We start from the raw sequence: 12,641 nt of genomic DNA, 5'->3' as shown, positions 1-12,641 counted from the left end.
AAAATCACAAACAACCGCAGGATAATCCTCTTTCCCAACATCATCTTCTTCGGCTATAAGGCTAGCCAAGAAGTAATCACCATGACTTCGTCCACGAACTCCATAAAACGATGAAATGTGGGAATCACTCCAATCTCCCACAAAAAAGAAACAGTCTCCCTCGGAAGTGCAAACTGTAACTCTTCCTCTGTAACAGTCGATCATGGCATGAAATGAAGCCAACCAATCCATCCCGAGAATGACATCAAAGCTAGTCATCTCCAGGAGGATAAGGTCAAACACGAAAGTCTGCCCGACTATCACAATGGGACACTCCCGCACAATTCGGCTTAAAGACACTGAAACCTCAACTGGCGTATCAACACTCAATGCCCGTTCCAAGAAACTAACTTCCAACCCCGATGCAAGTGCAAATGATGATGAAATGAAAGAATGAGATGCACCAGAGTCAAACAAAACACGGGCCCAACAACCAAACACTGGAAATATACCTCGAAGAACTGACGGTCCAGAAGATGCATCAGTCTGTGCCAGTGCAAAAACACGTCCCTATGGTACCTGTGCCTGAGGACTGCCAACCTGAACACCTGACTGCTGCACTGACATAGTAGGAGTATCCCTCCTAACTGACCATGAACCCTGTGAAGACATGGCAGGCTGTGGTGGTGGCGGTCTGAAACCTGACTGAACTGTAGCCGACTGAAACGGCCTCTGTCGTGACCCCCTGCCACTACCTGTGCCTGCTCCCTGGCCTGGACTATCACGAATCAAGTGACCCTGCTGGCCACACCCATAACAAGCCTTCGGAGTTGACGAAACTGAAGACGATCTCATCGGACAACTGGACTTGTAATGCCCAGGCTGCTGACACTGATAACAAACAACTGCACTCCTGTCAGATCCAGCTGGCATAGGAGTGGTAGGAGCAGATCTTGTAGACTGTTGTCCCTGAAACTGAGATGAACCACCCTTGTTCTTCTTCCAAGAAGATCCCTCTGAAGATAGCCCTGCACCCCTCTTTTGCTTCCATTGTTCTCTTCTTGCATCTTTCTCTTTATTATCAACCTCCAACATCAAAGCCCTTTCCACTGCTTCAGAATAAACCTTAATGAACTGTGCCATGATCAACGGCCTCATCCGATCATTAAGACCGGAAACAAACTTCTGAGTCTTATTAGCTTCATCTCTCACCACTTCTGGAGCAAAACGGGAGAGTGAGGTGAACTTGTTCTCATACTCCGCCACTGACATGTTCCCTTGAATAAAATTATGAAACTGGTCTTGTAACTCCCATCTTTTGGAAAGCGGAAAATACTTCTCATAAAACAGCTCCTTGAACCTATCCCAACTCATCTCTTCAATCCTGTACTGGTTGGTGACTGACTTCCACCAAACCTTAGCATCCTTAGCAAACTTATACGTAGCTAGGATGATCTTTAGATGATCCTCTGTTACATCCATTGAAGTCAGTTGGGTTTCAACTTGATCCAAGTAGTCATCTGCTACCATTGGATCTGCACTGCCCTCAAACACTACTGGCATCAACTGAGAAAACCCTTTTATGATCTTGAGACGCTTCTGAGCTGGCGTCTCCTCAACTTGAACTGTAGGTTATGGTGCCGACTGCGACTGAGCAGCAATCGTTCCCCTCACGACATTTTGCAACAAACGATTAAACTCCAGTGCCACAGAACCTTCACCCACTTCTACGGGTACGGGTGTTTCAACATTCTCTCTTCTTGGGGGAACAGCTCTTGGGGGAATCAAGTCCCTAAGAAGCATGTTCTCATCAACTGGCTCCACCGGATTGGAGCTAGAGCTCTCACCAACATCGCCCCTTGTTGGCCTAGGGCCAACTTCTCTAGGTTCCTCACGCCGTGACATCGTGCTATAAAACGATAAAACGATTTAGAAACATGACACTAAGACTGTAAACGACTCAACAAGAATTGATACCGTACAACACTTAGCATGCAAGACTATGCAAGAAACATTTTAACATAAACAAGTAAGCAGTAAGCACATAGGCAGTTAAGCATGCTCATTTAAGTAAAATATCACGTAGCAAGTAGTCAAGTAAGCAACAGAAACAACATTCCATGTGACCTTAAGTAGGCCTCTACCCGTCCTCCTAAAGGTTTTCGAACCTTTGCTCTGATACCAAATTTGTAACGACTCAAAACTAATACTTTTAAACAAAAAAAATTCGGCATGACCTCCCCTAAAAATAGGCCTTTCACAACCTGTTTAATTACATTTTTAACCTGTCATGGCTCAAATTCCGAATTCACGGCAACAAAAGATAATGATACAACCAACAAATCTAGACAATGCTTCAAACTAGGATTATCCATCCATTCATCAACAAGTTGCATACTATCAAATCCCCATCCAAAACATCATCAATACTTTAGTTATATTACATGACAAAGTTCCACAAAATAATTATACATCTTTGCACTTATAGTGTTTTACAAAATAATGGGGAATATACAAAGATACAAAAGTGGACTTCTAACGCCGTTCAAGCTTGAGGTGGGTTGTCATCCACCAGTTCCTTTCCAAGACCTGAAAAAAATATATATAGATATAGGGGTGAGCATATAGCTCAGCAGGTGACACTTAAGACACAATTCTTGTGTCCTAGTGAATCCAAATAAAGCATAGGCCAATGGGAGATTGGGGACATGCATTGAAGGGGAAAAATAATTACAAGTACAAGTCAAATTCAATCACACACAAATGCAAATGGAGTGAGATGCAATGCATGCTAAAGTCACTCCCCGTTTTCTTTCTTAAAACCATCACGTTCAAAGTTAATGTAACCCCCTTTGGTAACCCCGCCGCGACGAGAGGAGGATTGGCTACTATCCCTAGGCCCTTGGTGACCCCGTGGCGCCGTCGAGGGGCCCAAATAGCTCAACCACGCTAGGGTACTCTCCCTAGTCCTCCCTAGGCTACATTAACCTTCGGCCCGTTGGTAACCCCGCAGCGACCGGGTTTGTCAAAACCAATTTTTTTCCAAAACATTCATTCCCAAATCCCCATTTTCATTTCAAGACAACCACTTCCATTTTTCATGCAACCCAATGAGATGTAGGCTCATTTCATGATCTCAATATAATGACAAATGGGAACTTAGCACAATAATAAATAAGCATGTTCTCATGGCATCATTATAGCATGTTAATAACCTCAAAAAAAAATGTAAACAACCATCACATAGACATACTTTTCATTCAACCATGTTATACACATTTACATAACTAGCATGTTGTCAATTAAATCATTTTAATCAAAATCAACAACAATTAAACATGCTATAACACACATAGAAGAGCATGATTCATTATAGAGCAAGATTCCATGGCTTAAGATGTCCCTACCTCACAATTCAAGCCGAAATCCCTAGAATAGGTCCTCCAAATTCGAGCTCCAAGGAAGACTCAAAATTGAAAACTGATAGTATGGATGCGTAGAGCTCGCTACAAGCTTCGTTTTGCCTCAAACGGCACCTCAATCCGATAAAAGATGAAGGAACAATCAACAATGGAAGTTGAAGTGAAAAAAAAAAAGAAAAAAGAAAAAAAGAGAAGCCGAGAGCAGTCGGGAGAGAGAGAGAGCAGCAGAGACCAATTTTGGTCTCACAAATCACTTAAAAAGTGACGTGGGTCTCACTTTATTTTATATTTCTTTTCTCTTTTTTTTTTTTCATTTAAATCACACACCACACACACACACACAATTATGTACACAAACTTCACAATTATAATATAATTCTGATGGCTAACTAGGTCTGTTGCAACAATTGAATGGTCAAATGGTGTTTTAGGCCAAATATTTTTACGTAGGGAGGTATTGTGTCAAAAATTAAAAGTGGAGGGAATTTTATACAATTTGCCCTAAAATTATGGATCAACTTCTGCTAGAAAACAACTTCTAAAAATCATGAATAGAAGGGATAAACTCTAAATCACTAAACTGAAGGACCCCTAAAAAATCAGCACAATTGGAATCGAACTGAGACTTAGAAAATAGGAAACTGTGCTGACATGAGGAAAAAAAAAAAAAAAAAAAGGCAAAAATGGAGGCCTAGAGTCTAGACAACGGAATTTTAAAGGAATAATTTTACACTTTATCTTTATTGTAGATTACCTAAATAACATGTCCTTTTTCTTACAGTTTCAAAAATAATACTAACAAATGTGTTAAATAACTACTCACAGTCGCACTCTGTCCCAAAATTCATGAGCTTTTTAAGGAAAATAACTTTTTATGGTAGTGAGTTTTTAATATTTATTTATTGTATTGATAAAAATGAATTGTCAATTTATTGTTTTTTTTTTTTTCACCTCTCCCCTCTTCTTTGAAGATGAAGAGGTTATATCATTAAGCCAAAAGTCCTTTGCTGTCAAATTTATTATTGCTTTAAGACAAAGGAGTACTCTGTAATTAGTGCACTTACTTTAATCAAGTTCATGTCAAAAGGGTAGTTTGGAAATATTATTAAAAATAGTGCATCCATTTTTTGAATGAGAAATGTATTTTGAAAGTTTTCAAAATAGAAAGATGGCTAAGAATTTTGGAATTTTTTTTACCTGGCCTTTTATTTATTTTAATATAGTTAGTGATAGTTAGAGGGGCAGGGGAAGGGAATTAAACCTCGGATTCATTGGGTGGGGAACTCTACAAACCTGACCTTTTACCATTTGGACAATACTATCACCGGTTAAAATTTTTGGAATGAATGGAGTATTATTAGTACACATTGTACTAATACTCATTATTCTTTTATTAGTTCAATATATGGGCAAAATGAAAATTTTAAATTTTCTATGAATATTTCATATTCTTGAGTTTTAAGTAAATTGTGAGCATGACGATCTCTTTTTGTCCCAACTTGGCAACATTTCAGGTGCTTTTGTTAAGAATATTGTGATTTTTTGATCTCTTAATGCCTTCATGTGTCTTAACTTGCACCACTACTACAAGAATTTCGAATTTTTTCAATAAAAAGACCAACTTTAAGATCATAGATGTGATTTTAATGCATTGTTCTCTTTTAAAATTATCAAAATATCATTTCAAGTTTAAATAGGTACATTATCAAGTTGTGAGATTTTTAAAATCTTACAGGATAATTATGATAAAATTACATTTATTCTACTTTCACTTTTCAATAGGGACAAGTATTTTAAGACAACATAAAATAGAAAAAAGAACAATTAATATGAAACAAAGGGAATATCTAAATTAAAAGAATCTGATTCCAAGTATATGATTAATAAAGATATATCTTGACTTTCACAAGAGTGATCTAAGTACTATCTAAGTACTATCAAGGCTTATGGTCAAGTGATATATTTTATTTTCCTGAAAAGTGAAAAATAAAAAGTTTAAATCTCTCAAGAAAATATTGTAAGAATTCTTTCAAAAAAAAAAAGAAATGAAAAGTGATGTACCACAAATTTTTTTTTTAGTTGATATTATAATTAATATTCGTCACATAAAGATATATGCTCTCACCGGAGTGAGTTGGGCCTCTAAAGTAAAATAAAAAATAAAAATAAAAATAAAAAAAAAGGATTAGATTTAGGGTGGGTGGCATGCCAAACCAATTAAAATGTACAATTTTAGCAGGTTATTTTCACCTTTTGTATAGTAAAATATGTTCGATGCAAAAAAAATTTCTCTGTACATTTAATACTTTGTTATTTATGTCATCGATCAATTATATTTTATCACATAAATAAAAAATACTTTATTTCAGTGAGTCATATCACTCTACTTGTCAATATTTAATAAAACGAAAATATCACATTGTGGTTGCAACGAGCACAACTAAATGGTACTACTACACTACACGTGATACATCCACCCTTCTGCATGAGCCAACCATCTCACAGTATCTTTGTTATGATCTGTTGAACCAATCGTGTGAACTAACTTAACATTCTCAACAGAAAATAACAATAACAATAACAATAATAAAATAAAATATAATAAAAACTCAACATTCTCAAAATAATAGGCATTCGAAATCAACCAAAATTTTGGTCAATGTCTATATATGGCCCACCAAACTCAAGAATGGGTCAGACTCTTTGATAGATCAACTACTTGTAAACTGCCAAGGTTAGTGTGACACACAATTATAGTGTATCTTAAACACAAACAAAGATTTTCCCTTAAAAAATAATTATTGCATGACTTTCTATACTTGTGATTTTGCTTCTTGGACTTATTGTAATGCGTATGGGAAAATGTAAATTACCCTCCACAAATTAAGCCATTGGACACGAGAAAGTCAATTAATCTGAATCTACACTCCACTTCGTGGCAAGCCCAACGAATATATATATATATATATATATATAATTACAGTAATATAATAATGATACTTAAATGCCAAGAAGATTTCAAATTAGTAACTGTGGAAACAGTAAAAAATATTGTTTGATGAGAGACCACCTGTACCAGACATGCCTCAAATTCAGTCCTCTTAAGCCTCAGAAGGAGCAAAGCATTTTGGGATCTCAGAGAACCTAGCTGACAAGGTCTCTTCTTGCATTTATTCATCCTACCCACTTTACAAAACTCACAAATCTTCAAAACCCTCAAGGTGATATTTTGTCTCTGTTTGTGTGTGTGTGTATATATATTCATGTTATATATATATATATATATATATATATATATATAATTTCAAAAACCCTCCTGAATTAATCTTGAAGCTTAGTAGCAGATACAATAGGAAATGGTTTATATATATGAGTTGTATAAATTGATATATGAGTGTTTTCTTTTCTTTTGTATGCAGGTTGATTAATATAGGTTTTTGAATATGTACAAGGACTGAAGCTTTGGGTTGATTTTTTAGTATGCAAAACTTCAGTTCATTAATGTCTTCTTAAAAAGGGAATTTTTTATTTTTAATTGATGGGTTTTGATTGTCAGAGGTTGTTTGTTGGTGTTTTTAAGAGAACATGTTATCATAAGCAACCAATATTTTTAAAACCCTTCAGGGTTTAAAGGCAAAAAATTGAAATCACCTTTCATTTTGGGGATTAATTGGTTTTCCCTTAGAAATAAAATTTTGTGGATGTCCAACTGTTCTTGTTCATGGTTAGGAGTTGAAAATTAACCTCTTCTTTCAGTGATCATTTACTGAATTGAAGCAATAAATGCCAAATGCTTTGAATACTTTTTCCTTCAAGAGTAGTATATATGCTGTTTGATAAATTTTCTGAGAGAAATATAGGTTATATAGATTCTTCAGATGTCTTTGATGTCGGAAAAGAGCATCCTACCTTCAAAGTTTCTCTCCTGCTTAATGATAGTTTCATTGTCTATTTTGATCCTTTCTTCATTGTCCCTTATTCGTTTTGGCGACAATTCTTTCATATCCAGATCAGTTTTTAAGTTAATTCTTGTTAATACCACATCAGCTAACTTCAAACCCAATGTCATAAGTGAACGAATTGAGCCCCCTTCCCTCTCCTCTGTGGCTTCCCCTTCCCTCTCCTCTGTGGCTTCACCAAATCATACTCCGCGGCCTATAAGAAGCCGAGAGGTGGCTTGGCAAGTTTCCAATTCCAGCAAGAAATTTGGTGCCTTAGGAAAAGATAGAAGGAAGGGATGTGTCCCTAACGAGGCTCTCCTTAGGGTGTATATGTATGACTTGCCTCCTGAATTTCACTTCGGGTTTTTGGGTTGGAAGGGAAATGGAAATCAAATCTGGCCAGATGTCGGTAACCCAAGTGGGATTCCTCATTACCCGGGTGGGCTACATCTACAGCACAGTGTGGAGTACTGGATCACCCTTGATCTTCTATCATCGAATACACCAAGTGTAACTAGACTGTGCAAGGCAATCAGAGTGCAGAACTCTAGTGAAGCGGATATAATTTTTGTTCCCTTCTTCTCATCTCTGAGTTACAATAGGGATTCTAAGCTTCGTAGGAAGAAAGGTGGTGTCAACAGGATGCTGCAGGATAAATTGGTACATTTCTTGGAGGGTCGGGATGAATGGAAACGTTTAGGCGGGAAGGATCATTTAATTGTAGCTCATCACCCAAATAGCATGTTGAATGCAAGAAGGAAGCTGGGCTCTGCAATGCTTGTGCTTTCGGATTTTGGGAGATATCCGCATAAAATAGCAAACCTTGAAAAGGATGTGATTGCGCCTTACAAGCATATTGTTAAGACCATTGCCAGTAGCGACTCAGCCCCTTTTGAAAGGCGTCCTATATTGATATATTTCCAAGGAGCTATTTATAGGAAAGATGTAAGTGTATCTCCCCTTTTGCCTCTTATTATGAAGCATTGAAGTTTTTGTTATGTGACATGCCGTTGCTAATGTGTCCTTTTGAAACATTCATTTCTTCGATGCTCTGATTTTGGAATTCTTATGTTTATCTTTTTGAATTTGATTCACCAAAATTGAGATTATACAGTAACTTTGATATCAAGTAGCTCATTTCATAATGATTTGATGTTTGCGTAAATCTCTTGTGAAACAAACAGTTCAATTTTTTAAATTGAAACAATGGAAATAGCTCAATGTACTTTTTCTTCTTTACTAAGTGTTTCCGACAAAAAAATAAAAATAAAAATCCAATTAAACTTTTATGGAAATTTTTAAATTTGTCCAATGATATCTATGCTTCATGTTAATCATTCTAATTATCATGTTTTGGTTCATCTTCAGGGTGGACAGATTCGTCAAGAACTATACTACCTTCTCAAGGACGAGAAAGAAGTCCACTTTGCATTTGGAAGCGTTCGAGCAAATGGGATCAACCAAGCTGGACAAGGGATGGCCTCTTCCAAATTCTGCCTAAATCTTGCTGGAGACACTCCCTCTTCAAATCGCCTCTTTGATGCCATTGCTAGCCATTGTGTTCCTGTAATAATAAGCGATGAAATTGAACTGCCATTCGAAGATGTCTTAGACTACTCAGAGTTCTGCATATTTGTCGGTGCTTATTCTGCTCTACAGAAGGGGTTCCTACTGAATCTTCTTAGGGGAATCGGGCAAGACAAATGGACCAAAATGTGGGAAAGACTGAAGCAGATAGTCCAACATTTTGAATATCAGTATCCATCTCGGCCTGGTGATGCTGTAGATATGATTTGGGAGGCAATTGCACGTAAAATATCTTCAAAACAATTTGAAATTCACACGAAGAACAGATACCACAGGTTACAGCTTATCGGAAAAACCAGCTGAATCCACAAACACCCACTTGGAAAAGAAGGAGGTCATTCCGTAGAGCTAGTCTCAGATAATCGACGATGCCAAGGATTGCCGAGGTACAATCCTAACCTTTAAACATTTTCATAACCGGCATTCTTACACGGTAGTCCAAGCATTTAACATTACACCAAGCAATGACTCCACAAACACCCAATTGAAAGATCAATATATTTCTTGCCGTCAGAGTTTTTTGATGATCTGTGAACCTTTTGTTTCTCTTACTTCTTTTCCACACATATTATGATTAAAAGTTCTTAGTGCAGTTCATACAGGATTAATTATAGTTTCTATTATTATTATTATTATTTTTTTTTATCAAAATGTAGTTTGGCATATACTTTTCTTTTTCTTAGTTGTTTGGCATATACTTTTCTCCATTATTTTCCAACAGGAAAAATAACGGTGAACCTAACATTATACAAGTATGAGCATGGTTCGAACAATCGAATGTGACTTACGAATTCATAATATTAGTTCTGAATTATGTATGCAATGCGGATGTGTGTGAGAGGAGGTGGATTCATACAGTTATACATCCGTATATACATGTCTATATAGTGAAGAGAGAGAGAGTTCAGTCTTTATAGGAGTTAAAATATAATATACTCAATGCATATAGGAGAGTTAAAAGCTGAAAATAAAATGTAATTCCTTGTTACATCATAATATGCTAGAACAAATTAATTGTCAATGTTTCGAAGAGAAAAATATAAAAACAAACTTTTTTTTTTTGTGCGTGAGAACCATTATCGGCATCCTAAAATTTTCATCCCTTGATTAGGATTTAAGTTTATACAATATAGGGATGATCCTAGCTCACAGATGAACTTTAGCTGCCATTCTTAAATTTAAGTTTTAAGCAAAAAAAAGTTCCAAACCGAAAAAATAAATACTTTAGAAAACTAATCAATCCACATTGAGGAAAAGCTGAGGAAGCAGAAATTGCCTACCATCCTCGAGTTTCCCTCTGCATCGATCTTAGCCGTAAGAAATTTCCCTTTGGCCATAAACCAAAGCCTTTCTGGTTCATATATAGTGGAAGAAATTACTTCAGCATATCAGCATTTGTTGTGAAAAGGATCTGATCCTCTTCTAACTCTTCTTTAATTTGATTGATTAGAATAAAAAACCGTAGAAGTCGCAGATGCTGTATTCGAATGTGTTTGAATGTTTTTCACAGCAACAGCTTTTAGAAAACTTGAATTTCTTAGAAATAGTAACTGCCTTTTGTCCCATCTGAGAGCAAGATCTATGCTTCTCAGGCCAGAGGCCTTATCTGGTTGAATATATAGAAACCCTATACAAAAGGAATAGTGGTCTCTTGTTTGAAGCAATGATGAGAGAATAAGTGGTTTGTCTGAGATTGTGCTCTCTTTTTAAGTCTTATGGGTAAATCCTGAGAAATAGGTATGTGGTTTATATACTTTGTGACCTGGATGTATCCTGTCTAGTATAAGGAGAGGTCTGGTACTTTCCGGTGCATCAAAACGACGTCGTCTTAATGCACACACAACAAACATCGAGAATGCAACACACGCAACACCATGATATTGAGGACGCAACATTATTACATCGAGAATGCAACACTACTGCATCAAGAATGTTGCATGTGTTTCATTATCGATGTAACGGTGTTGTGTTTTTGATGTAATGATATTGCGCGTGTTGTATCTTGATGTAATAGACATTGCGTCTCAACGTGAAGTGTTGCGTGTGCATCAAAACAACATCGTCTCGACACACACGCAACTTACATCAAGAACAAGAATGCACCACACGCAACACTATTATATTGAGAACACAATAGAACGCACCACATGCAAGACGCAATAGTATTACATCGAGAATGCAACACCATTGTATCGAGAATGTTGCATGTGTTTCATTCTCGATGCAACGGTGTAGTGTTTTTGATATAATGATTTTACATGTGTTGCTTCTTGATATAATGGATGTTACGTCTCGATGTAAAATGTTGCGTATGTATCAAAACGACGTTGTTTTGGTGCGGAGGAGAGGATCTTAGATTGTATATTTCATATTCTTTGTGGATTAGAACAATTAAAGGCATAAAGCAAGATAGGGCCCCAAAATATCTTGAGAAGATTCATATTACCTCACCCATCCAGGGAGGCCAATAATCTATATATCGGTTGCCTACATATATATCAATTTCATTGCTCCTTTGGACCAAACAATGACCATCAGTGTCAATACTCATAATGTCTATTTGCAAAGCTTCTAATGTTGCGTTTGAGGGTATCGAATTAGTATTTTGAATTTAAAATTTAAAACATATTAGTGTAAACGTTGTACTAAATTTCTTCCCATACCAAATTTAAAGCGCCAATTCAGTGTTCCAAACATAGCATAATGTTTTCATATAGTATTTGTTATTTGTGCATATATCTCAGTGGTGGTTATCAAAACCTTTGCTGGATTACATAATATTTTTTTTGTTTGGAAGTATACAATCTGTGTTTAGGAATTGAAATTGGAGAGAAATTAACGTCATAAAATTTAAGATTTGTTATATAAATAAAGAAAATTTTAGTGTGGACAACCATAATGCATTGGGTGTTTATCAAAAATCTAGTAGGCCATTATTATAATTTTAGCAAAATTTTAGGTATATAATATTCCCTCGTTCCCTTTTTTGTTGTCCGCGTAGTATAAAAAAAATGATACATCCTCTAAATTTGAAGGATGTTGACGGAATGTTATATGAGTGGAGGCATGGACTCCACCACATGACATCACCATGATATCATGTAGTGCGGCCCACATTTCCACTAACACATCTTCCAATATGTCCGTCATTGAAAAGATGAAAAGTTCAAATTCTTGTAGAAGAAAGTGAGTGAGTGAGTTTCAATATCTACTCTGCTATGCTTGTAATTTAGCATGGGATGATAATAAAAAAGAAAAACAATATATATATATAATAACAGATCCAACCTCTCACTTTATGCTTGTTTGGAGTTGCAAGCTCTTTTCTTGTGCTTAATGTGTTTCCTTTATGCTTTTTCTTCCATATCTGCAGATTGTGCAGTCTATCCTAAGGACAGAGTCAATCTCATGTAATTTTGATTCTCATCGATATATCGATTCCGTTATGAAATAGAATTCTACGCTATACATACATCTGTATCCATTTCTTTAATACATGTTTGTTAATGTGCTAAAAGCTTGTTGTGCAAATATCCCTCAAATTTTGAATTATTCTCTCAACTCTTGAGCAATAATTTGAAGTCCAATTTCAAATAGCTACCTAGACATGAAATTGAAATTATAAATTCAATTCTGAATGAATTCCATGTTTGATCTAGAATAAATTATTCCAAGTACATGGAATTATGATGGAAAATTATTTTTTTTTTAA

The 12,641-nt window shown here is 36.0% G+C and overlaps 1 protein-coding gene across 1 annotated transcript; it reads left to right on the top strand.

The window, feature by feature from the left end:
• Nucleotides 1–6,829: 6,829 nt before the first annotated feature.
• On the top strand, nucleotides 6,830–9,528 carry LOC132284902 (probable arabinosyltransferase ARAD1). The gene is made up of 2 exons (XM_059787046.1): nucleotides 6,830–8,287; nucleotides 8,711–9,528. Exons 1-2 carry the CDS (start codon nucleotides 7,280–7,282, stop codon nucleotides 9,230–9,232), a joined length of 1,530 nt encoding a protein of 509 aa, XP_059643029.1. The 5' UTR covers nucleotides 6,830–7,279; the 3' UTR covers nucleotides 9,233–9,528.
• Nucleotides 9,529–12,641: the final 3,113 nt, after the last annotated feature.

This window comes from Cornus florida, unplaced genomic scaffold, assembly GCF_030987335.1.
Source record: "Cornus florida cultivar Cherokee Brave unplaced genomic scaffold, ASM3098733v1 CherokeeBrave_3.0.0_Hap2_Chr11, whole genome shotgun sequence".
NCBI classification, from domain to species: domain Eukaryota; kingdom Viridiplantae; phylum Streptophyta; class Magnoliopsida; order Cornales; family Cornaceae; genus Cornus; species Cornus florida.
This window is presented reverse-complemented; position numbering and strand designations above follow the sequence as displayed.